The 26,485-nt window shown below is 41.4% G+C and overlaps 4 protein-coding genes, 1 long non-coding RNA gene and 1 other non-coding gene across 7 annotated transcripts in view; 5 read left to right on the top strand and 1 right to left on the bottom strand.

The window, feature by feature from the left end:
* LOC111670994 (tubulin monoglycylase TTLL3-like) overlaps positions 1-3,233 on the top strand; it is an 8,669-nt gene extending 5,436 nt beyond the window's left edge. The window contains exon 14 of the mRNA XM_087179784.1: positions 2,681-3,233. Within this exon, the coding sequence (XP_087035910.1) occupies positions 2,681-3,181 (501 nt within the window). The 3' untranslated portion in view covers positions 3,182-3,233. The remainder of the gene's footprint in view (positions 1-2,680) is intronic.
* Positions 3,234-5,383: 2,150 nt separating this feature from the next.
* On the top strand, positions 5,384-12,520 carry uqcrc1 (ubiquinol-cytochrome c reductase core protein 1). The gene is made up of 13 exons (XM_023427981.2): positions 5,384-5,515; positions 6,735-6,875; positions 7,014-7,100; positions 7,205-7,334; positions 7,484-7,682; positions 7,963-8,042; positions 8,139-8,254; positions 8,767-8,910; positions 10,449-10,609; positions 11,416-11,501; positions 11,580-11,668; positions 11,822-11,897; positions 11,992-12,520. The coding sequence occupies exons 1-13, from the start codon at positions 5,453-5,455 to the stop codon at positions 12,054-12,056; spliced, it is 1,437 nt and encodes a 478-aa protein (XP_023283749.1). The 5' UTR covers positions 5,384-5,452; the 3' UTR covers positions 12,057-12,520.
* On the top strand, positions 9,863-9,983 carry LOC111671018 (small nucleolar RNA SNORA26). The gene has a single exon (XR_002761901.1). It is a non-coding gene; the product is annotated as a small nucleolar RNA SNORA26 (small nucleolar RNA).
* LOC147817875 (uncharacterized) lies at positions 12,051-18,759 on the bottom strand. The gene is made up of 2 exons (XR_015438570.1): positions 18,284-18,759; positions 12,051-13,264 (listed from the first exon to the last, which is right to left on the bottom strand). It is a non-coding gene; the product is annotated as an uncharacterized LOC147817875 (long non-coding RNA).
* LOC147817876 (uncharacterized) lies at positions 13,276-16,583 on the top strand. Its single transcript, XM_087179750.1, has 2 exons — positions 13,276-14,803; positions 15,385-16,583. The coding sequence occupies exon 2, from the start codon at positions 15,397-15,399 to the stop codon at positions 15,772-15,774; it is 378 nt and encodes a 125-aa protein (XP_087035876.1). The 5' UTR covers positions 13,276-14,803; positions 15,385-15,396; the 3' UTR covers positions 15,775-16,583.
* Positions 18,760-18,794: 35 nt separating the features above from the next.
* cidec (cell death inducing DFFA like effector c) lies at positions 18,795-25,246 on the top strand. 2 transcript variants are annotated; one of them, XM_023427830.2, is made up of 6 exons: positions 18,795-19,070; positions 21,931-21,999; positions 22,114-22,267; positions 22,674-22,823; positions 23,543-23,733; positions 24,796-25,246. In XM_023427830.2, exons 2-6 carry the CDS (start codon positions 21,947-21,949, stop codon positions 24,971-24,973), a joined length of 726 nt encoding a protein of 241 aa, XP_023283598.1. In that variant the 5' UTR covers positions 18,795-19,070; positions 21,931-21,946; the 3' UTR covers positions 24,974-25,246. The 2 variants fall into 2 exon arrangements, with proteins under 2 accessions (XP_023283598.1, XP_023283596.1); XM_023427828.2 differs by lacking the exon at positions 18,795-19,070 and adding an exon at positions 21,403-21,547.
* The last annotated feature ends 1,239 nt before the right edge of the window (positions 25,247-26,485 follow it).

Genomic DNA, 26,485 nt, shown 5'->3' with positions numbered 1-26,485 from the left:
TCAAATGCTGCAAAGCCATGCTGCAGAGGCTGGGGGAGGTCAGGCCACAGCTGGACATAGATGGCATACACAACATCTGGATCATCAAACCTGGAGCAAAGTCCAGAGGTAGAGGTGAGAAGTCAGACACTAAAAGACAGTTCACATAATATCTGACTAAGTCCTGGCTGACCTGTTTCGTCTGCCTTCTAGGTATCAAATGTGTCAAACGTCTGGATGAGATCCTCAGGCTGGTGAAGGTTAATCCAACCCTCATCAAGGAAAGCAAGTGGGTCGTGCAGAAGTACCTGGAACGCCCCTTGCTGGTCCATGGCACCAAGTTTGACATGCGCCAGTGGTTTCTGGTCACCGACTGGAACCCTCTAACTGTGTGGTTCTATAAAAAGTGCTATTTGCGTTTTTCTACGCAGCCTTACTCACTAGATAAACTGGACAGGTAAGACAGTCATACTGATAAAGGGATGTGAAACCAAATGAACATTGAAATAAAAAAAAAGGAGAAGTGAGAGACAAAAAAAGGCTAGATAGGTTATGATTATGCTTTGACTAAGCTATATATTTTGGCGGGAGATCTAATTTTTATGTGCATGCATGACCTGAAAACGGCTGTTAGGTATCTCCATTGGGTATATTTAAATTTGTGTGTATTTGGTGTTTTTGACATCTGCCAAGCAGACTTTAAATCAGTTCCAAAACTGCAAGCTGCTTCCCCACCAATTAAGAAGAATGTTCATCCTGCCACCTGGGCTGAACGATTGATCTAATGTTCTGTTGAAAAAAACACCTACGTGTGAGGTTTAAGCTATTTTCCTGTGCAAGTGACTGTTAAAAGCGAAAGGTTATATTTGTCCTGTGAGGAGGGATGAAGTTGCTCTAACTAGGCTGCAATTCGGGGTATTGTGGTTACATGAAAATCATAAGCAAATATCCAGGTGTCCAGAGTTTCTTATTTTCATGTGGTGCAGCAATACAAATAAAGTGGCGAAAGGCAACAACTATTAGTAATTAACAGATTTGGGGCTATGTTGTTATATACACTTACATTTATTCAAGTCTGTACACAGAGTGGCTGTAATCATTTCTCATGTCTGTACTGGTTGTGAAGAGATCTCTTTCTAATTACATTCCAATAGAAGTGATGGAGGATAAAATCAGCAGTTCTTGTTCCATGAAAGAAGAAAAAAAAAAATCCCCTCTTTCTGTTGCTACAGAGTTTTTGTTACTTTATTGTAAAGACTAAATCTGGGAGATTCACAGATATGTGATTTGACTAACTCAGGCTGAATAAGCTTCATATTAGTTTTCACTGAACTCTGAAATGCATATTTGAACAGAACAAGGATTATCCCCTTTTACACTGGATTTGTAATCCAAGGAATGAGTAAGGAATCCTTCCACAGCCAGTATGGGCAGGAGACACGATTACTTAGACCAACAACTCTTTAAGGGTATGCATGGACACATGAGTACCCTATTAAAATAGATTTAGGTTTCTTCTGAAAGGAATTTTCAACTTAAAAGAAGAGCAATTAAGTTTATTTGGGCTTTAATGGTATTTATCTAAGAATATAATTTAATTGGCTGTGGAGGACAGCCTAGAAGAATAAGAAGCCGTCACAGTTGTTACAAATAATAAGCAAAAATTAGACATATGCCACTTTAATCAGATATTGAAATTAAACAGTTTGATAGCTTCTAAAAGCAGTTTTCCCACTCACCTGATATTTTAGTAATCATAATATCTTCACAACATCCATATTTGATTTTGAAAATCATAATCTGATTTCTGAATATCTGCACTTGTCACCATATCATGTCTTCTAACCCTCTGTCAATTAGCTGCCACCCATATTCTCTCATTTTCTTGCCTAATCTTGATTTCTCTGTACCCTGTCGTCTCAGCTCTGTCCACCTGTGCAATAACTCCATCCAGAAGCACCTCAGGCCCTCCAAACAACGACATCGAGGCATCCCAGCAGACAACATGTGGTCAGATGACCAGTTCAGGACCTTTCTGTCCAGCCAGGGCCGGGAAGCTCAGTGGCAGGCTGTGGTAGTCCCAGGGATGAAGAAGGCTATCATACACGCATTACAGACAACACAGGACCTGATGGAGTCACGCAAAAACACCTTTGAGCTCTACGGCGCTGACTTCATGTTAGGTAGAATGAGCTCACTGTCAATGGCACGCTACATTTTACAGTATGTTATACTGCATGCTTCAACACATAGTATTTCATATTTTAAAATAGTTTTTCAGGAGCTGCAAAATGATATGTGCTAATAGAATAAACACAAAATTCAATTCTAATACAAATTACATTTCAATATTTTCTATGTAACTTTACTCTGAAAAAAGAAAAACCATCATCAGTTAGATATTTTGGTTTGTTTTACTCAGGACGTGACCTGCGTCCATGGCTGATCGAAATCAATGCTAGTCCCACAATGGCTCCCTCCACCCGTATCACAGCCCGACTCTGTAGTGCTGTTCAGGAGGACACGTTACGAGTCATCCTGGACCGGAGAGTTGACCGCACCGCAAACACGGGAGACTTTCAGCTCATATATAGGCAGGTAAGGAAGAGTGTTCCCTCCTCTTCAGGTTATAGTGTACATTTAAGTGGATCAAATCGTGAGGGTGGCATACAGTACTTTCGATGTCACCTCTGGTCTCTAGGCAGCAGTAGATGTGCCACAGTATGTCGGGCTCAACCTACTTGTTGAGGGCTTCAAGATCCAGAGCTCTTGCCCTCTTCCTCCACTGAGGCCTTCCAACCTTTCAGCATCAAAACGTCATGGTCCTGTCAAGGAGAAGAAGCCTGTAGAAGAAAAAGTAAAGCCTCTGTCTAAGATGCCGCTGAGCAGTACAGAGACTCAGCTCAGAAACACCAGCAGTAGGGTTTTACCACCTCCTCCTCTTCCTCCTGAGCCACCTGTGCCCATCCCTACTGAAACCGTCACACTTCACCTGCCAATGACTGTTGACAAGTCCATCCACCTGCCCATGAGTGACCAGTCTCACTCTGTATTTTTGTGTACGAGGAGACCAGAAGTATCAAACGTTTGCTCAGACAAAGTCCAACCCTGTACCACAGAGAAGCACCAAGGTCCGTCTTTGCCTTTGGAAATGACCCTTTCACAGTCCCAGCAAGCAGCCACCAGCACCTTGAGTGCCTAAAAAAGCTTTCATGAGAAGGTAATTAATGCACGTGCTCCTTTGTTTCACAGGGTTTTTCGCCTACCTCATAATAAATTAACACTTTAATAAGATTGTCATGTGTTGTTTTTCTTTCACTGCTTTTGTTTACAATTTTTTTGACTGAATAATTCACTTTAATGCAACAGTGTCCTTGTTATTTTGGATAATCCACAGAACAGGTTATCAATAACAGTGCTGCAGTGCGTACGGTATGTGTGGAGCAAAGTGAAACATTTCAAATCTAGTTAAAGTGAAGAGAGAAGGTTTTTGCTTTCTTTCAAAAATACTTAGCGAGTTGACTTCTCTGATATCTATAGGTGGTGTGTTCCATCGGTTTGGGCTGTAATTGACAAGGCTGCATCACCAATTTTCCTACGACTGTTACTGGGAACCTTTAATAAACGAGTAGTAGATGAGATAGATTGCAGTGCTCTTGGAGGTATATAGTTAATCAATGAGTTAGCAATATATATAAGGAGGAGGACCTCAAATCAACTTCTAAATGTAACAGGAAGCCAGTGCAGGGCAGCTAAAACTGGACTAATGTGTTTTCTCCTCTTGGTTCTGAATAATAGTTGAGCTGCAGAGTTTTGAATGAGCAGAAGTCTCTCAGTGTTTTTAGGGGGGTTTTCTTTCAGGAGGTCAGTAAAAAGTGCATTACAGTAATCAAGGCATGAATCAGTCTTTCAGCAGCTTTTGATTTATGAATGCTGGACTTGAAAAAATTATGTTTTCATCACCTTGTTGATGTAGGATTTGAATCTTAGATCTCAGTCTAAAATAACACAAAAATTTGTAACCTAGGATTTAATCCAGGGAGTTAATTTCCCCAGATTATTGAACAGCATTTCTCTTTTTGTTTTAGGGGCGACTGGTAGGATTTCAGTTTTGTCCTCATTTAATTTTGAGAAATTATTGCTCATCCATGTATTTTATTGCTATAAGACAAGTAGTAATGGAGTTTATAACTGCAGCATCATTTGGTCAACAATTTATATAGGGACGATTTCTCTCATATAAAGTAGTTCCATTGTTTGTTCATGGCAAAGTGTGGATTTCCCAGATTAAGAGGGAAACTGTTTCAGAAATGTTGCTGTTGAATTTCTTAAATGCCACTTTCAGTGCTGTGAGTATCACAGACAAAACTCCATTCACCTCCAATGTACTTTGGTGGAGTCCAAAACTAACTGTGTGGCATGAGGCAAGTGAGACAGTAGGTTTGACTGGGGGTGGACCAACCCTTTATTACAGTAATTCTCTAAGGCACCCATGATGCTGAATTTATCATGGGTGCCTTGGAGAATTGTTGTAAAAAACTTTTTTTAAAAAGTAAAAAAAAAAACTGATGTCTTTTCTCAAGGAGCGGACATTGTTTACACTGTAGTGTAAATCACCATGGTAGTAATGTCTGAGATAAACTGAGATACAGAGAAGAGCCAGTCAAATGCAGCAAGAAATTAGATATGTGTAAACACCAAATAACTGAAGTTTTAGTGATAATATCAGAGTGGAAGTAATAATGACATGGCGTTGTGGTTCAAGCACTAGAGACATGAGGAAAACCCAACATGTTTATATGTGAGTCAGTCCAGCAGTCATTTGATTTGGAGTATAATGCACAGGTAGAAATGATGAGAGCAAAGTTTGTGGGTCATGAATGCAAAGGTGAGGTGGTGTCAATGTCAACTGCAAGCCTTAGGTTAGGTGCTACCCTGTGCCAAATATTTCTACTCTTGTTTTGCATATGAATGGATCAACAAGAGTGAGCTTAAAGACATATAGTCTGATTTACAGTGGACCCCAACGGGCCTCCCATTAGCTGATGACTTTGTTCAACTTAATTTCATCAGCAAGATACACTTCAAGAATATGCATTGAGAGCATGACTGGGTTCAAATGAAGTATCCCATCACGTAAAGGAAATAGGTTTTTTTTTCTATCATATAGCAAGAAGAACAGAAAAGTGCATGTTGAATAAAACATTGCCAAGCACCATATAACCCAACAAACAGGAGGGAAAAACACAAGAACCCATTATATTACATGAGAATATATAATATTGAACTGCATATATTGTTTATCTGAATAATTACTCCAATGGGAGCAAACTCCAAAACAAAAAGCACAAACCTCTCCCTCAACAACGCGTAATGAACAGCTGGTGGCGATAATACACAAGTGAAGAGGTGATGAACATTTTCACCAGACGGCGAAGAAGAGACTCTCCCTGATTTCTGTAACCACTGAGAAATGGCGGCGTCCGTGTGCCGAGTTGGGAGCACCGTGGGTCGAGCCCTTGCCAAATCCCGCAGTGTGAGTATAGATTTAAAAGGCTACGAAGAAAAGTTTTGTTTAGTATGGAATTGAAAGCGGCTCAACGCTCGCTAACTGCTAGCTGAGTTGTCCGCAGTACAAAACGGAAAGGGGCTAGCTAACCGGTTAGCACTAGCTAGCTAGCAGTAAATGCAAGGTCACCTGACAAATGAGGCAGAACCTGTTGTTACAATCACTTTATGTGAACCGTCCACTTTATGTGTGTTATTGAGATCAGCCTGTCATCGTTTCAGTCGTATTTGTTAATTCACAAGGTCAGCAGCTGTAACTTTTGTGACTTGTCCTCACTTGCCCCCCACAGCCAAGCTTCCTGGCTAACGGCTTTAGCACGGTGACTTTGGAATGACAGATGCTGACAAAGACAGTCTGTACTCTTATAGATTGTCAAAATGTTTGATTGGTGAAGAAGTACTTTATAGCAAGCGGGAAAGTAACGTGAAAGCTGGACAGTGACATTAATACTAGATGATGTTTGACACTGGGCTGAGCAACGTCTGCTTTTTACATTTTCTTGGACAGTGTTTTGGGGTTTTGTAATAATCACTACGTGTTCTTGAAATTTGAAATAAACATTCAATATCACCTTAGATTTTTCTCATAAATTATTCGGAACCTTGAAAATATCACCTGTTAATGAAAATAGCTCCATAATGTCGTCCCTTTACCTTATAGTGCAAGTTGATGGACCTAAAATAGACATTTTTACATGCCGTATAGAAACAGGTAGAATATATATTGATATTGTCTTCAGGTATGGTCTTTCATTAGTTATTTCATTTGGTAGATATGCAGGTGGTGGTGTCAATGTCAGCTGCCAGCCTTAAGGTTAAGTGCTGTCCTGTGCCAAATATTTCTACTATTACTTTTCATGTGAACATATCAACATGAGTGGGTTTAAAGTAATGTAGTCTGACTCACAGTGGACCCCAAACATGAGCTTCCTATTTCCCGATTACTGCTTTCAATTTGTTTCATCAGCAAGATACAGTTTATCTTAAAAACTTTGAAACTTGCACAAGGCAGGTTATAACTCAGGTGAAAGTTTTTTTTCACTAACATTTCTAAAGCCTTCGTATTTTGTAGTACAAGACAACATGTGAGTGGTTCTCCCAGGAGTTAAATGTGTACAGAAAGTTCTGCTATTTTAACAGGATTTTTAAATGACTCTTGTTTCCTCTATGTGTCTCTATGATTGTAGCCCATCCTGCTGTCTTTGAGGCGTGGGCAGGCCTCGGTCAGCTATGCTCAGAGCCTGGTGGGAGCCCCTGAGACCCGCCTCACTGCCCTGGACAATGGTTTGAGGGTTGCATCTGAGGAGACTGGACATGCCACATGCACCGTAAGAACGCAGCAACAGGGGGTCTATTTACAATCATTTAAGGGGTTGTTATCTCATTTTAATTAAATGGTACATGATCAGTGAGAGTTTGTAGATGAACATGTCCCCCATTCTCCACGTATCTCCTCTCTGTCACAGGTTGGACTGTGGATCAGCTCTGGCAGTCGCTATGAGAATGAGAAGAACAACGGAGCAGGCTTCTTCCTGGAGCACATGGCTTTCAAGGTAAACATTAGTAGACTTCATGACCTTGTCCTACATGAACTATATGTTAATCAATCATTGCCATTACACAGTTCCTTTTATTCACCTCTCTGGTCTCCCCCCAGGGGACAAAAAAGCACCCTCAGACAGCCCTAGAGCAGCAGGTGGAGTCAATGGGTGCTCACCTGAGCGCCTACACCTCTCGGGAGCACACTGCATACTACATGAAGACCCTGGCCAAAGATCTCCCCAAAGGTGACTTGACCTGTGTACATGCAGCAAAATTAAATAATTCTCTAGTTTTGACAATAACCTGATCTCAAGGCTTCCTTGTAAAATAAAACATATTCTTGTTTGGAAGATGAAGGCATTAAGAATGATCATTTTTCCTCTCTGTTTACCAGCCGTGGAGTTGCTGTCAGAGGTGGTGCAGAGCTGCTCGCTGAATGAGGCAGAGCTTGAGCAGCAGAGGGGCGTGGTGCTGCGCGAGCTAGAGGAAGTTGAGGGCAACCTGCAGGAAGTTTGCCTGGACCTGCTGCATGCCACGGCCTTCCAGGGCACTCCTCTGGGACACAGTGTGCTGGGACCTTCTGGCAATGCCAGGTAGGAGGAACTGCATGGTCTAACACACACACACACACACACACACACACATTCATACAAACATACATACACACTGTACAATTTACACATTAGTCACCATCTCAGAATAATTCAGAATTGTTTTCATCAAAAGCACATTTCTGTTAAAACAGTTCAGTGTTAAAATGAATGGGCTCAGAAGTTGCACATCCACTACCAAAACACATAATATTCATGTAATATTTTATTCTACACCACTGTGTAAATTAGTGGCGATGCTCATGTTGTTCAATTCTTCCAGGATTCTGACCCGCCAGGACCTGGTGGATTATATCAACAGCCACTACAAGGCTCCTCGCATGGTGCTGGCTGCTGCAGGAGGTAGGTCCTCTTCCTCCTAACACACACTGTAGCCTGGGAGTTTCTATTTTCACTGGAATGACTTGGTGTTCATCCGTTGTGCTTCCTTTTTTTAAGGTGTGAACCATGATGAGCTGGTCACTCTGGCCAAGTCTCACTTCAGTGGAGTGTCTTTTGAGTATGAGGGAGATGCCGTCCCTTTGTTGTCACCGTGCCGATTTACAGGCAGCGAGGTGAGATGTGTTGATATTGTTACTCAGGAGTATATTTTTTCACGACTGTTTCGTCACGTTTATTACCTTTATTATACTACTGGGATTTTCACCATTATATTTCCTTAACTATTATTTTAATACATTACATCAGGAACACCAGGTTATTAAAATAACAAGCTTATAACAGTTGGCTTATTGGTCTTAGCTTCATCACACACTCAGACTGTGAGGCTTCTCAGACCTCCTCATGGATCTGTGGCACAATGCCCTGACAATCACTTCACCTCTACCCTGATCTTTGTTAGAAACTGTGCGAGGGGCAGAGAGTTAGTACATTTAACGTAAGTCCCGGGAAGAGTATGCAAAATTATTACTTGACATTACATTAATCACAGCACTTTGAGGACATAACATGAACGAAAATACGGGACAAATTGCATCCCGTATATATTCAATACAGGAAGCAGCATTTTATTTTCAAACACATGAAGATCCTTTTGTTGATCTGTTCCTTTCCTGCCTCTCCTCAGATCAGTATGCGTGATGATGCTTTGCCTCTGGCACACGTTGCCATTGCTGTGGAGGGTGCCAGTGCTGCCAGCCCAGACATCGTGCCTCTCATGGTGGCCAACTCCATCATCGGCAGCTATGACCTCACCTTCGGTGGCGGAAAGGTTGGTGTGATATGTACTAATACAGGCGTGTTAGTTTATGCAGGTTAGGAAAGACAACCCTGATGAACCATAACACCTGCTGAAGTAAATTCATCCCATTGCAGGGTTTTTCCTGGCCGAAAATTACGCGGGGCCGGTACTAACCGTATGACCGGTCGGGGGGGCAATATTTATATTTTCATCATCATTATCTCTTCAGCCACTGCAAGTCAAAGCCACTCACTCTATGCTTTGAGAACATCTAGAAAGATTAATAAAAACTGATGTTAAAATCTTATAAACATCGGCTTTAATACAATCGTTAATATACTCCTAAAGACTCGCCTTGACTCCTCTCTAGCGCTCTGATCCTCTCCTCCACCAGCACCTTCCACTTGTGGCTGAGAACTAGGCCTACTCTCAGTCATGACACATAAACCGTATCTTGTCAGTAACATGAATTAACGTTTTTTTCCACATTAGAACTAATGATGTCTGCACTCTGCACTGTTTCACTTGTCCTTGTGATTCTCCTCCTAGCAAACTCTCTTTTTAAAATAATGTGATTTGAGACATCTCTGCTAAAAAAACATACACAATGGGATGTAATGTTCATTTGGGAAAACTTTTCAAGATGCTTGGTGTGCTTGGGTGTAAAAGAGATAATATTCACTTGTTTGAATAGCAGCAAAATCAGTTCGCCGCCTCCTTCCGCAGGCAGAAAATCCATTCATATTCTTCTTTGGCAATTTCGGGTGGCTTTGCCTGATGCACGGATTACGATACAGTGCCACTACATTTCCATTCCCATTCCATTACTGTTACAAACCTCAAATACACTGAGTACAGAGAAAACAAGTACTAGAATTTTGTCGGGAGGCGGAGACGGCACGAAATTTGACGGAGGCAGCCACCTCCCAATTCTCTATGCAGGAAAAACCTTGCATTGGTTCAGCACTGTCCCCTTTAAGCTTTGCCCACTTGAGGTTGATGATATCTTAAGTGGCCATTATGGAGGGGTAGATCATAGTCCTCTCTCAAAACCTGGGTCAGGGGTCTCACCCCTGCCTCTGGACCTGTCGGGAGGAACAACACCTAAAATACAAAGCAGGAAAAATTGGTTTACTCATGGAGCACCCATCTGTGGGTGGAATAGCAGCTCATCACGTTGTAAAGTTTGTTCAATTTACTCAGGTCTTAAATGCACTTTTGTATTCCATTTTTCTTGATGAAGTATGATAAAACACTATAATTGGAACATACTTGCTTTGCCGCCATCCTTGTCACAGTTTTATGAGACATTGTGCGGAATGTAATCTATTTTAGGTTTAAATCCAGAGATAAGGATTTTTCCGGGACAGTTTTGACATATTTTTAATTGTTAACACTGTCACTGTACCATCAGTCCCAACTAGCTGATGCTCAAATTATTCAACTTAACAACACAAATATTTTCGAGCTACTACCTGACCATAGTGTTATAAAATCCCACTCTGATTATGAAGCACATCTTTAAGAACAGTAGAACATCAGCATCTATTCTTTCCTCTCACATGCAGCATCTGAGTAGCCGTCTGGCTCGCCTGGCAGTGGAGGAGAACCTGTGTCACAGCTTCCAGGCCTTCCACTCCTCCTACAGCGACACCGGCCTGCTGGGCATCTACTTTGTGACTGATAAAAACCACATCGAGGACATGATGCATTGGTCCCAGAATGCTTGGTCAGTAATGACTAAATAATGCATGTGATGACGACACACACTCTCACACAGACACAGAACACCAACTGTATTATATCACTCTAGCAATTGCATTTAGCAATTGAGCAATTACACAACTTTGTGGAGGGCTCTCAATATGAAGTGAGGGATACAGGAAGTGGAGACACGTCCATGCATCCATGCACACACCCAATCTGGTGAGATGTCCGCACCTGACGAGAGGGAGAGAAGAGAAACAAGATTGGAAAGACATACGGGTTCTGAAGCTAATAATCATTAGCAAAACATTCAGCTGCAGCCTCTCTTCTCAGCCAGTGCTGAGCATTGTTTCAGGTCGTTAAAATCACAAAAACGGCGCCGGAGGTACGTTGTATCAGCTGTCACTAATTAATGTTGATACTCTCAGTAACTTGATGTCAGGCCTAAATTAAACTTAGCTGTTGTCGGTCTGTGCGCTCTCTACATGTCGTTAGCACTTCTCAGAGACAGTTTGTGAGGGAAGAAGCTCCGCTCTGTAACACCACTGTACAACCACAAATCTTTCTTTAGTTCATACGGAGTGAGACATCGTCTTCCCCATCATATCACTTTGTCATATCAGTAGTTTACCTTAGTAGTGACCTTCAGTTTTAGTTCAGTATCAACATGGTGATTACTGTCATAATTATTAAATAAATGGAGAAAGAAATAATTTATAATAATTTGGCTTTTGCTAATTTTGCGTTTGCCCTCGCTGCCTAGAGGAAACACTGTTTAGTTTATAGGACAATGCCCATATTTAGTTTTATCTTCTCCCCGCCTTGCAGGATGAACCTGTGCACCACAGTGACAGAGAGTGATGTAGCCAGAGGCAAGAACGCTCTGAAGGCCAGCCTGGTTGGACAGCTCAATGGTACATAAAGTGTCTGTCTTGCATTTACACACACAAGCTTATTGGAATCACAAATTAACATACCTGTTTGTTGGTTAGGAACAACACCAATTTGTGATGACATCGGCAGACACATCCTGAACTACGGCCGGCGTATTCCTCTGGCCGAGTGGGACGCTCGGATCGATGTGAGTCGACACTTCTGACCTGGACTGGTGTACAGTTGAAGGAAGAAAATTATTTTGTGATACAGTGCCTTTTAAAATCTGGCTAAAATTGTGAGGTGTTTCAGTCTGTCTCCAGGATAAGAGTTCTGACTTCCTCCCCATCTCTCCTCTCAGGCCGTGAACCCCGGGATGGTTCGTGACGTCTGCTCCAAATATATTTACGATAAGTGTCCTGCTGTGGCAGCTGTCGGTGAGTTCTGCTGTGGTTTTAATCCTTTCACAGCGAAGCTAGAGGTCATACTGTAATGATTTTCTCTAAACTGTCTCTCCCGTCTCTCTTCCAGGCCCCGTTGAGCAGCTACCCGACTACAACAGAATTCGCAGTGCCATGTACTGGCTCAGGTTTTAAAATCCGTTGTGTTGCTCCAATTGTCCCATGTTTGCTATTCATCTTCCTCCTCAACTTTACCTTGCTCTCCTCCTGTCACCGCTGCGAGAGTGAACACTTGAGAATTGTCCACATGTTGGCAGGCAGCCATCCATCCTCTTTCCCCTCCCTGCCTCCCTCTCTTATCCCGCCCACTGATCACACTTAGTTAGCCATGAGGGGGGTAGTCAGCCTATACATGGTACATGTGATTTACCTCTTGATTTTACAGCACAGGTCCTCATCCCCTGGTACCAACTTGCAGAGGGGAGGGGAAAGAGGGCAGACTTCAATACAAAATATCTACAGGACACATCACAGTTGGTACTGAATACAGTCAGTTTGGAGCAAGAGTATATTTATAATTTCTGTAACATTTGTTTCTGTCCTCTATTGTACATAACAGAAGCTCTCATTCCGATGAAAATAAAATGCTGTAAACCATTGATCTGAACTCTGTTTTCTGTACAGGAGAATGCAGCGTAGTCATCAAGTACACAACACATCTCATGTTGAATTTAAACACATTTTTTTTAGCATTTAAGTGTCATTGTCAGCATTGTCTTGCTATTACATGATCATTTCCTTTTTTCAGTAGAATTAAACCATATTGAGAATTTAAATCTTCAACATGGTTAGGTTGACATCACTGCTCAGATGAGATGGTGAGATGCTCCCTGATAGGCCTATATTAAGTTTATTGTATACAGAACATACGTCATTAGGCTACATGAGAGATAAACCAGGACCTGCTGTGATATATATGTTGCATCTTGAGTCACAGAGATGACATCATCTCACATTCATACGTTATCCTGCGCCATGATGTTACTGTGACAATAATGCTACTGGTACGACTCAGGACATCTATTTGCTGCTGAATGACATTTGTGTGACCCATGTTTGTTTATCTGAGGGTAACTCAGACAGCTCATAATCCTGAGGGCCCCCGAGGGCCCAACTATCACAATCAGGCTGTACTTGTAATATTCAAATCATTAGTCAGATGAGGATAAATCCGTTGATGGGCTGGACTGGAGGTGACTCAGGAAACGAGGTAGGCTTTGTCTCGGTGAGTTTCCCTCCTGAGCCTGACAGCCTCTTCCTCCTTAGTTGCTCTCCAGAGGGCTTTCTCTATCATTGCTCCTCTGTGTAACCCCCAACACTCCCGTCTTCTGCTCCTCTGTGTTCTGTAAATACACAGATTGTGTACTCATACAATATGTTCCATTAGGTGGCAACAATGCACAGTGTCTGAAATGTCATACCTTTGCAAGCATTTCAAGTTGCAGTACAAGGAGAGGTATACACATGGCTGAGACGGCTGTCATACAAGCCTTAAAACTGAAACCAATTTTCAGTTTCATTCTGCTTAATTATTAAGAAACATGCCATATTTTTTAAAAATGCAGTTGTCTCTAACTGATGACACCACATTTTAGTGGCCAACTAAATGCACCCTGTACAATTTGATCACGGTCACAGTACTGTGGTATAATTTGGGCCTGCTCCTCCATATAGAACAGGTTTTTTGTGAGTTTCTGACGTAAACTGCTTGTTTTTGATCCTGAGGTTTTGTCTGTAAGCCGACAAGTTAATGGGATTTTTTTTTTTTTTTTAAAACAAGCTCTGTTAGTAAAACTACACAAAAAGCAAACTGCATGCACAGGAACAATGTTTGAGAGAGTGTGACGATCGTCTGGGCTGAAGATGAGAATCACTTTTTCTTTCACTTAGCTTGTTATTTGTTCAGTGACAGTTTCTTCTGTGTTTGAGATGAGATAGGCCAACAAATGCCTGGTGGTTACAGAAATGGGTGAGATTCAGGTGCAATCCCTGTGTTTTTGTGCCTGGTTAATGACAGATCTTTGTAACTGCCACTCACTTTCCTAACTGCACAATAAGTTGATTGTTATATTTGGCATTGTAATTCTGAAGTGTAGGGGGCTTAAGCACTTAAATCTGGTTCTACTTCTTTCCCATTCAGAAGAAAATCAATAAGACAGCATTAGAAATCACAAACACAATAGAACCCAAAAAGATAATCACAACAAGCTGTAATACCATGAAATCACTCATCTTCAGTGACAATGTTGTTTGTATTACCACTGTGTGTCTGTTTTTAACATGTCATGTTTCCCCTATGCTCACCCAGTCTGTATGAATGACTGACAACACATGAACTCAAAACACCATGACAGGAAAGTGAACATGTTAATCTGATGTATGTTGTTTTTGCAGCTTGCTGAAACTTAACTTATGAAAAGAGGAGGTGGGTTTTGGTTGTTCTTTGACAGCAGACTGAAGCAACTGTCCAATTAATTATAGGCAAACTATTGTGATCACCATCGTGTTATTTTTAGAAAGAGAAAGACGGCAGTGAGTGTGGAGGAAATGAGATGAAATGAGGGGAGGGCGACGGGCTCTAGAAATGTAAAAGATAAACAGAGAGTGGAGAGGGCAGTGTCACAACATAGACTGATGGGGGTGAAGACAAAGTCGTGGACGAGCAGGCAGAAGTCCAGTTGAACATCCGATTGCTGCCACACAGGTTGCTCCTCCAGTAGCTCAAGAAGAAGAAGAAGAAGAAGCTGGGAGACAGAAGATACAGTATCACAGGATATCTGACGGTCAAAGACAAGAGAGCATCACCAGAGTCCTGCATTAGACCACAGGAGGGAGAAGTGCCTTTTTGCCAAGTTAATAACATTTCACAGTGGTGACACTGAGTAAGTATGGATTAAGATTACGGCACTTGATAGTGCCAAGCACATAAATCAGAAAATATTGCATGATATCTTCAAAAGCTGGACAAAAATTGACGATTTATAGGACAAATGGCTAAAAAAAATTGTTAATTTATCATTTTCTGCAAGGCATTTAAAACTTGAAAAAAATGTTGACTGATTTTGTGTTTAAACATGCTTTTATTTCTACAATATACCAGCGACTGCACACTGGATACTTCATTTATCTATTATTAATGCACTGGTTATTTCTCCTGAAATGTTAGTTGATGTCTTGGTTTGGATATTGCAGGCGTTGGATGTTATTGTTCCACTCTTATATTATTCTACTGTTGTGTTGCATCCCACTGTGCACAAATCCCATCTTAAAACCTTCACTTGATTTTCACCACTGCCCTCATTTATGATATGAAATCAGTATGAATGACCATGTTTTGTTGGTTTCTTCAGTCACATTATTATAAAAAGGAAATTCTGGATGCCTGCCATCACTGAATAAACTTTTACAGATGTGTGTGTAATTTTGAGCCACTGGTTGATGTGTTGTTCTTCTCTCCCTGCAGACAGCTCTGACCATGAGACATGTGCGTGTGTGTTTCTGCCTGGCTCTGCTGTTGCCTTGGTGTGTCCAGAGTCAGAGGAGCACCCCTGCTCTTGCCAAACTCGATGAAGACACACAGAGGGACATGCTGGCTGTTGACATCCTAAACCGCAGTGGGGTGTTGAACTCATTGCTCCGGCCAGAGCATCACACGGTGCTCAGGCGAGCACGAGCCCCACGCCCAGCCTCCCAGGTGCCAAAGAGAGCCCAGCAGGGGTCCCGCTTCGCCCTGTCTCTCGATGTTCCCACCAGCATCCTCAGTGTCCTCATAGACCTGGCCAAGAACCAGGACATGAGGACCAAGGCTGCAGCGAACGCAGAACTAATGGCAAGAATAGGCAAGAGGAAATGAAAAGCCCCTGGGAGCAGTCAGGGGGCTTGATGGAGAAAATATCACCTCGTAGTGGAGTTAACACATTGTGGCACCGGCACCTGGTTAGAAACAATGTTAGTTCAGGTGCAAACAGTCATTGCGGTCTGTATCTTTCCTTTAGAGCTTAGGTCTGCTTTACTTTTATATTTGCATTACATAATTTATTATATTACCTCATTATACACAAACACTCCAAGGACGGACTCTTCAAATACTAATAACTAGAAGGAAGGATGTAAAACATAATCGAACAAAAGGACACTGCAAACAATGTCAGCTATGTAAGATGAAGCTGGTCTTTTGTCTCAAAGATTATTCAACCGTGGGTCAGAAAGTGTGATCAGGTTCTGAGATCTGTTTCTTGTGTTTGCATGTGAAATCTTGAATTCAAAGAAAAGGTTGTTCAATTAAATCCATTATGATAATAATATTTTTTTCTGAAGTCTAATTAATTTCACCCTGCACTGATATCACACACGCTTAGTATAATTACAAGCATCAGCAAGCCATAAAGCACAAATGAATGCGTCTGAGCCAAATGAGCCTGCGTCACACGCAGCGGGGTCTGGAGTGTGATAACAGGACAAAGACATGGGCAGGATATTGACCTCTGAAAGAAGAGCCGACCCTTTCTATAGACCTTTGTTCACTATTACTTGATAAATTTGGCAAACAAGTCGCAGCTATTTTAAGTCTGATGCATTATCTGCTCTGCATTAGACTAATATCTGTGGCATGATTCATCTGAGCTCCTGCAGTGAGCATGAAATGTGAAGCAACAGAGTGAAATAAACTGCTCATCTGATTTACATGAGTTTGTTCTGTTTTACACTGGTCGTGACCTTAACTTATTTCATGTATCACTTAAAGCTACTGTAGCTTTAACAACAGAGTCAATACTGTGCAAACAGAACAGAAAATGAATAAAATGAATAAAATGAGAAACACTTAAGCTCACAAACACAGAAGTTACCACTGTTATTGTGATTAGAATACAATACATATAAATCAGTAAGACCACCAATCCACTGCTGAGCGCCACAGAAATGATCTAACCCCAGAAAATATACAAATGACTCAGCAATTACTCAGCTATTAGCATTTGCCTGTTGCCCTAGCTGGCATCAAGGAGCACGATGTTTACACTGCCATAAGAATAATGTAACCATATTCTATTTGAGGGAGACTAAAAGGTTTTCTCAGGCTTCTGTTATCGTACAAGCAATTTATGTAATGCGTGTATTCCTCTGAGTCGCCACAGTCTTTATTTAGCCTTTTCAGTTTGGGTTGAAAGTCGTTTCACATATCGGCCTGGACAAGTGTATTTCTGCTACAGTAGTTGCTAAAGATACAGAAAATAAATGTGGACCAAAGATGTGTCCAGTGGCAGTGGCAGAAAGTAACTACGCACAAGTACTGTACAGTTTTGAGGTACTCTTACTTCACTTGAGTATTTCCATTTTAATGTGCTTTACATTTCAGAGGAAATTATTGTTCTTTTTGCTCAATATTTATTTGCCAAGTAAAATTAGTATTCTTAAACATAAAACCAGCTAATAAAATTTAAATGATCTCCACCTCAACCAGATTTATTATCAAAATACTGCTATCCCATTAATGCATCAGCAGTGGTAGAATAACGACTCAGATCCTTTACTTATGTCAAAGTAGCAGTACAGTTATTTAAAAAATACTTGAGTACAAGTAAGAGTCCTGCATTGAAAAAGTATTAGCAGCCAAATGATTCAACTCAGTTTCAAAAATATAGTACTTGTTCTGTGAAAAAATGCCGCCCTGTGAATGTATGTAACTATATTAAATTGGTAATAGTGTATAACCAGCATTTTTGTGCTGTAGCTGGTCGAACAGTTAGCTTTATTAGTCATCAATTGTACCTAGGTCTCCAACCTTGGGGTCAGACCCCTCCAAAAAAGATGAATCTGAGTGGTCCTGAGATGATCTATGGCGTAGAAACACAATTCTGACACATCTGCAAATTTTCCTCCAGTCTGTACTTGCTTTTGGCCCTCCAACAGTAATTCAGATCAAACCATCTGAAACATTTAAAGCAAAGATCTCTTTCTTGAACTATTAACTCATAAACATCTGAAACATGATAAGAGGCCCTAAGTCTGTTTTTAAGAGGCCATTAATCTTTAATTGTGAATTGTGTCTTATAATTATGTGTATGTATTAAAGTAGTCTGAAGTCTGAAATGTTGCATTAAAGTAAGGTGTACTATACCTGGACTTCAAAGTAAAACTAAGGTACTTGCTTGTACTTTCTAAGCACCTTTTACTGGAGTATTTTTACATTGTGTCATTGCTAAAGAATACTTCCACTTCTCTTCCACCACTGTCTAACGCATTGAAATGACAGCAAAGAGTGACAGTGGGCGTCTCAGGAGATATAGACTCCAGTTTAGGAATAAGGTCAGATGACAGTGAGAGTGAACACAGCATCTAACGCCAAACCCGGTGTTTCCTACCTGCTGGAGTCTCAATTGAAGCAGTTCGTCGCTTGTCCGCATGATGTCCTCATTGCCTCTTCTACAAACAGCCTGCAATCTACATGTCTTTAACTTCTATGGCTGTTGTTGTATTAGCAAACAGTTTGGCCAAAGACGGATGTAGTAAAATTATTCATCATGTCGACCTCAGCACTGGATTGACTGTTGCAAACGATCTAAAGCCGTTTTACACTCACATGTAGTACAGTGTGTCACAAGCGGGTCACAAGGTATACTCCCAAATCACACTGCCGTTGACCACTCACCGGAAATGACGATCGCAACAGGTGACCTCGACTGCTGCCCACCTGCCCTGCTGCCCACCGCTTCGCTAACTTCACTTCAAAATAAACGTTTTACCCTCCCGTGCGTGCCCCTATTGTGTGACGCAACACGGAAATTAACTCCTTCAACTGAAATCTGCGATTCCACAAGTTTGAAAATACGTTGGTGGTCCCGACCCTTCTGCTACGTAGCCAAGATGGCGACCGTTGGGGATCAATTTTTTGGGCTGTTTTGTGTGCACCTTCCGGGTACTTAGCCTACCTTTTGCTAAATTTATCAATGTGAACGCACTTATGCACTCAAAATAGCAAGTGTGAGTAAGTTAGTGAGTAAGCCAATTGAAACACAGCCAGGGAGAGAAAGAGTTAGCCAAAATGGCGCAAATCGTGGTGCTTAATTAGTATAATCCAGGTGTTGTTAATTAGGGCAGAGGCAGTGGCAGACTCGTGGACACTTAACAGCAGGAACATAAAGGGGAAAGGTAAGTTTTACTGTTTTACTGTTTCCCTGCTCCACCTTAACTTTTATCATATCAAGCACATCTCTCAGACACCACCGCAAATTTTGTTAAATTCAACATTTAGCTATGGTGGTATGATCTTTATTTATGGTTCAAGATAAAAATAAAAAAAATTAAACAAAACTACGATCTATCACAGAGTGTTAAAAAACAATATTAGGTTAGGGACTCAAACAACATAAAAAAACATATACATACATATGAAAAGTCTCACTTAAAATTGCATTAAAACACAACAGGTCCATAAATAAGAGCAGCTGTACAAGGCTGCATTAAAAGTACTCAGAGTCCATTTGGACTTGTTTAAGGTGGATATTGTACCAGAAAGTAATTTCTCTTTTTGGCCAGTGGTGCTTTGAAGCATCTGCCTGATGGGAGTAAGTGAAAGGAGTGGTGAAGGTGGGGTGAAGGGTCCTTCGTGATGGAGTCTGCCTTTGATTAAGGAGACTGTTTTCCTCTGTTTTCTGTATAAGGCCTACCCCTTAGTGGTTAGAAATCCCCCCCCCCCCCCCCCCCCCCCCAAAAAAAAAAAAAAAAAAAAAAAAACCCCCCCCCCCCCCTTCAGTCTACCTCTGTTCTTACCTCAAATCCAAGTTATCTGTTGGTATACTAATTTCTGGTTACGATCTTTATGGATTTTATTATCTTGACATCTATCTGAATGCTTGGCGTATGTTATCTTAGAAACCAAAGAAAACAACAAGTTGATTTCCTCACCAGGTTTCCTCTTTTGAGTTGGCAGTTATGTCATGTATTAACCTGAACACCTCTGATAATCCAACATTTTAATTTTGAGTCATCTTTTATGCTTAGACTTTTTCCTTCTCTTTTTTCAGAAAGCTTTTGTATGGCAATTTAGCAGTGTGACAAAAAACAAGAGTACAGGATTATGGCCTGTCCAGTAAGCAAACAATATACTTAATGTCAGAACTGTGTGTGTGTTCTGCAGATGTGAAAAGATTAATTTTCACCCCCATTGCCTCTGTTTCCTCTCTTAATGCCGCAGTCATACAGGACTCTGCTGGGTGTGAATGATGTGCTGCTCAGCTGTGTCTAAAGCTCACAGACAGTGTGAAATATAGCTACTGGCGATGGCATGTGAATTGTGTAAGAGAATAGCAGTGGAACTAGAATAGTTTGTATTCTCTAGCTTTTTGTGTAAATCAAAACTTATTGTGCTCTTGAGCAGGGTTGTGTTTTGCCTATTTCTATTGTTTCAACAGGTTTGTGAGATCACACCTTGTCACTTCTGTTTTTTTTTTCAGTGAGACAAACATTCAGTCATCTTTACTTTGACTTTACTCTGAGGCTCTGTGTTTTCCTACTTAAACAGCAGATTTAAAGTCGTACCTGGGTAAGATTACTGGCACATCATTTTCATATCAATCCCTGGGTTTGAACTGTTGTCACTGGTGTACACAGGAAATCTCAGACTACCTATAGATTTGGTTGTGTAACATGATGTGACAACACTGAGAGGGCTGGACACACCTTGCCTGCTTAATCCTACACTTGTAAGATAACATAGATAACATGGTGAACATTGAACGATGACCTAATGTGGGAAATTTCATTTAGCCTCATTTTGTCATATAGCCCTTATGGGGCTATATGTAGGTGAGTAGTTTACCCTTTTAAAATAATGGAAGTTTAAAAATGAGTACAGCAGCCAAATGCCTGTATTTTTGCATAATTACCACATTTACTCTCCATATTTAACTGTATTAATGGGATGAAATCCAACTAGATCATTGTCTGTTTCATCTGTTTCTTGTCTGTGTTTATTTCATTTTAGTTTGATGTCCACACTGTATGTGACATCTGATTTACTTGGTTGATTCACCCAAATTACAAAAAAACACATTCTCACTATTTAGCCATGTGGACAGAAATGTCTGCTGCCACCCCAATACAGCGAAGGCGAGTAGAATTTGGCTTGGAATTTTAATTTTAAGTCTTCCAATTACAATATACAGGCTAATCTTCATAATCCATAGAAAACACTGTCAGCAGTTCTTCCCTGTGTCTTCTGAAAAAAAAAAGGAAAAAAAAAAAAAAGTTTGCAGATATTGCAAAACCTGGGCCTGTTAAACCAAAACCATCTGTTTGGTCACATACCACAAGAGGGTAAGTGAGAAAATGCATTTCTGCTGTTTGGGTGAACTGACTCTTTAAGGTGCTCAGTGAATGTCACTGTGTTTCTGTACATAAACTGGAATCCAGGGCTGTCATGGGGAGGGTTAGTGGGAGTGTTCATGGAGAATTACTCAATAAAGCTTGGTGGTACGCAACTAGCTCAACAGTCATTAGTGTAAAGTTCAGTGACCAAGTGGTGCAAGAAACAGCAACAAGAGAATAGAGTGTGTTGTCACAGAGGTTTAGTTGTCCAAGCGCAGTTGGGAGAAGACGTCAGGAACTAAGGATTATATTCGCACACGGTCAGGACAACAGTTGTGTGTGTCACCTTTCTAAAAAGGATTATTTCTGTTGTAGATTTCCTTTGTCATCTTTATCAGGAATGTGTTCTGAAATGTGTGTAGTTTATAGAGGAAGAGGGATTTATTTTACAGATTAGCAAATTATGATTCATGTACATATGGAAATGTAGATACTAAATCAAATTTAGTTTTGGTCGTTTGCCTTAATTTAATAATGGAACGTAAAATGTATTAACTTTCAAGCTGCAATGTTCCCTCAAATCGACTACTTGTTCCTTCTTTTCTGTGAGGCCTGTTAGTAATATAACCCTGTGCTAGTGCTGATGTGTTGCCTTGCAGTTAGTTGCAGTCTAGTTGCTCAACTGTTCTACTTCCAATCACAGGTCCAGGTGCTCTCAGATGGATTATGCCATGAAGTCTCTCAGCCTTTTGACTCCGTCTTCCCTCTCCAAGTAAGAGCACTGCTTCATGAGCTGGATGTGATGGTCATCACTATCACCAGTTTATAGAGAGGTTTAACTTTTGAGATGTAGCTACAGATTGTTCTGTATGTTTCTTTTTCTCAGGTGTGTGACAGCCAGCGTGTCAGCCAGTGCTTCCATGACGCAGCAGCTCCTGTCGGGTCTAGCTCCTCAGCCAAAGCCCTTCAGAGTCACAAATGCTGACCGCAGTGTGAAGAAAGGCATCATGGCAGACGCGCTAGAAGACTTGATGAACAAGGTGAGGAGAGGGAAGAGCAGGGGATGTGAGGTGTAGGGTGGGGGAGGAGGAGGAGTTGTGACATAGTTGTGGGAGAAGATAATCGAGCATTGAGTCAGTTGCCATTCAGTTGAAGGAATGGTAAGATTAAAGACATAGTGATGAAGCAGGGAGACACCCTGGTGTGTTTATAGAGCACTAAAATTAACACAGACTGGCCTGTGACTCACTCACTGCTGTACCGTCTGTGATGCTCATACACATTTCAAGCTCATGCTGGGAAAAGTTCATAAGATTGATGTGTCAGTGGCTCTGTGTGATGTGAAGTTCTGCCTCTTGAGTAATGTGCATCTGGTCCCATGACGTGGCACATTATTCACCCAGCGATGCACTTGCTGTGCGTTTCTTTTCATCCCTGCTTCCTCAGGTCAGCGACTCGCTGAGCGTACCGTGTGTCAGTGCGTTGGTGCTGGATGAGGATGGCACAGGTGTGGACACAGAGGAGTTCTTCCAGACACTGGCTGATAACACCGTCCTCATGGTCCTGGAGAAAGGACAGAAGTGGACCCCACATCCAGTATGACTCTTTTCACATTAACCACTAGGTGACACTGTTGATCATTTGCTTCACTGCATTACACTGTGGGAACCGTAACATACTGATACTGTCTCCTTTTATTCAGCTTCTGTTATGCCAGTGTTTCTTTCATGTATTGACTGAACCGATAGAGAAGTGTCTGTGTCATTAATGAAGCAGCCATGAATAGGGACGCTACATGAATCTGGTCTGATTAATAATACATGAAATATTCAGTGAAATTTAATAATGAAAAATATTTCAGCATTCAAACTGAGTAGGGGAGTAATATGTGAGTTATTGTGCAAAGGCAAAACACAGGCAAACACCAGAGATTAGTTTCTTCCTTCATAATTTGTAGAGGAAAAATGAGAGGCTGGATTTGAATATTAATGAGACCCAGGGGTATCATCAAATTTGAATTGTATTCACCCAAAAGCAATTAATCTCCATAGAAATTGATGCATGTGATGATTTGCATCCCCTCCTTAATATTTACTCTGATGACCTGACATGGACCTCGTCTCATGGTCATTTGCTTTTCCCATCTTCATAATCATCTTTTTCATTTGTCGTCAGCAGGAGCTGCTTCAGTCTGTTACCCAAGTGTGTGCTGGTGGAGCTGTGTGCTGTCATTTGGCCCAGTTTGCTGGCACACCAACAAAATGTGTCTGTGTCCTTTTGACCTGACTTATGTTTCTCTTCCTGTCCCCTCGCAGAACAGCCCCTCGAGAGATCAGCTCAGTGACCACCGGCCGCTGCGCCGGACAGATGTGGCCAAGCTGACCTTTGACCTCTACAAGAACAACCCTAAAGATTTCATTGGCTGCCTGAACGTCAAAGCAACCCTGTACGGTGTTTATTCTGTGTCCTATGACCTGCGCTGTTACGCTGCCAAAAACATGTTGAAGTGAGTGCCTGCCAAATATATGAGATCTTCTGATATTTTTATGCTTTTGTGTTGAACTCTTATGTAACTGATTTGTCTCTTTTCTCAAAGCATCTCTCTGGTGACTTCACTGAAGTGCTATCTGGATTCTTAGTAACAGCTTAATCCAGTTAGAGATGAAATTTGATCCATTTTAATGATTCATAATTCATGAATTCAGCCACCCACCAACAATTCAGTTATTTTCTGGTCCATTTCCTACTGTGTGTCAGCCGCTTTAACAACATATCAACACCGCTTACAGCGTTCTGTGCACAGCCACTGACATGTAAAGCATGAAGTCATATTGTACCGTGTATACTTGTGTGGGTGGCAGAGTTAAAATGGTCAGATCACAGAAGAACAAAGGCTTGATTTTACTAGAGATTAATTTTGGGAGTTATGTCACTGCTGCTGAGATCTGCTGGTTTTCATCTTTGCCATAGAGCTTCAGTCAGAGAGGATTAAATTTTGCAGACTTGTCATATATGAGGCTTTTGCGCTCACACTGCGATGGAGGAGGTTTGTTTCTTAGATTTCAGTTTTATGAGATGCAGCTGATGTGTGAAATTACCATCTGAGGTTGTGAATATTTCCTGTCAGCAGTTTGCTAATCAGCTTGTGTGGTCTGTCATGCTTGTCTATATTGTTTTCTATGACAATTACTCAAAAAATTACATGTCATTGTTTTTAGTGATAATACTTTCATACATATGTTTGGTCAGCCATGGCTCAAGTGGTAGAGCACATCGACTGTTGGTCTCTGGGTTTATGGTTCGATCCCTCGGTCCTCCAAACCCAGGTTGGCATCAGGAAGGTCATCTGGTGTATAACCTATGAAAGCTCAAATTGGCGGGTGGTGATCTGCTGTGGTGACCCCTCATGGGAGCAGCTGAAAGACAGCAGCAATTCTCATACATATGTATCCTAAGTTACTCAAATGCTGTGTTTGTGTGTATCTGTGTAACCATCTGCACATATGGGAATTTGCTATTTATGACAACTCTCTTATACTTTCCCTGTCTCTCTGTGCTGTGCTTCCAGGGAGGCTCTGCGATGGACCATCTTCTCCATGCAGGCCACAGGCCACATCCTGCTGGGCTCCTCCTGCTACATCGAGCAGCTGCTGGAGGAGGAGGAGCGAGCAGAGAAGAGTCTGCTGCCACAGGAAAGCAGGATCAGGCAGCTGCAGAGTATGCTGCTGGGAAAGATCTGCTACTGATGACAGACTTGAACTGATGATGGTGGAGTGGACATATTGTCCATTCTTAGATTTAGCACACACATGAAACTACTTGATCATGTCACTGTTTCCTGTGCAGTTTGGAGACACCAGATACTGCAGCAGTCTGTTCTCACAGTCACTTTGTTGCTCTGTTACATTATTTTGCTGCATATGTATGTAGAAGCCAACACTACAAGTTGTTCCTCAGAAAGCACTTTTACTCACTATCTAACTTTTTCCTATGGAGATGAATAAATAAAACTAACACTTTTTTATTTTATTTTTCATTTCTGAAAATCAGTTTAAGTCAACTCACATTAAGTCCACAAGTACCATGTGCTTAAATGTGCAGTCTGAGCCCATTAAAGTGGCTTATGTGTGTGGTTCCTGGTCACAGTCAGTGTAATTGGCAACAGGTCCAGCTGTCTCTCCCACGCTTCTCTAATTGTCCCCTGGCCTGCACCGTCCTGTCAGCTGCAGAGAACCAGAGGAAGAGAAGGGGAGAGCGCGAGCAGCTGCAAGGGGCAGGGGGACGGAAGCGAACCATTATACTGAGAGAGGCTTCAGCTGGTGGCAGAAGTGCCACTTTTGCCATCATGTTAAGGAAGGTGGTGGCAAAAAGCCGGACAGTTTTTAACCAAATTGTCCGTCTGATAGATCCTGAAGAAGAAATGTTGAGGTGAAGATTCAGTAGGTCAATAGTTGGAGTATTACTGTGGCTCACGTCCTTCTCATCCACTCATTTCTTTGATTTTTGTCTGGTTTTTCTGTCTGCAGAAAATATGAGCCGAAAAAATAGGAACAGGGTGAGAGCTGATCATTTCTGATTCAGTCTGTGTTCACACATGAAACACAATAAGTACCCCACATGATACCAGCTGGTTTATTGTTTGCTAAAGTATTGAAAGGCATGTATGTAGTTTAAATGTAATGAGGTAATGAATCACGGTATAATTAACACATTTTTATTTTTGTATTGGTGTTGTGGTGTGTTAATCACATCACATGAATACATAGTTGCACACCCACATACATACACAACATACAAGTGAACACTGGTCATGTGCCATTTCTTTGCACTGAAATGAGTCATGAGGTTCATGCTGACTGTCATGCTTTAAGCTATATTTGTCGTAGCTCTCCGTATTCCTGCATGGCACTCAATTGTCTGCATTCAGGTTGGTTTCTATACTATGAGCTGGTTGCTAGTCTAATGAGCAGGTTTATTTGGCAACTGGTTTGATTTTTGTTTCCCTTCACAGACAGCATGCAGATGCTCCAACTGAAAATATCTAACCATGAACTGCTGTTGTCTTGGTTGACCTTGAGGTTTTAGGTCAGAATGATATCTTTACTGTATGTTATGTGGTCATTTGAAGGCACAACCTCTGATCCAAATGTAAACAAAGTAAAACTAAACACAAGATTGAAACAAGACAACAAAACAGTATTTCTTGATGATTATTGGTTTGTTTGAACATAGCAAGAAAACCAGCCTATGATGATGAA

The sequence above is a fragment of the Seriola lalandi genome, unplaced genomic scaffold (assembly GCF_002814215.2).
Source record: "Seriola lalandi dorsalis isolate HSWRI2012SDOR001 ecotype SW California unplaced genomic scaffold, Sedor1 jcf7180002054864, whole genome shotgun sequence".
In the NCBI taxonomy this organism is placed as follows: Eukaryota; Metazoa; Chordata; class Actinopteri; order Carangiformes; family Carangidae; genus Seriola; species Seriola lalandi.
Note: the sequence above shows the minus strand (reverse complement) of the source record. Positions and strands in the feature narration are given on the sequence as shown.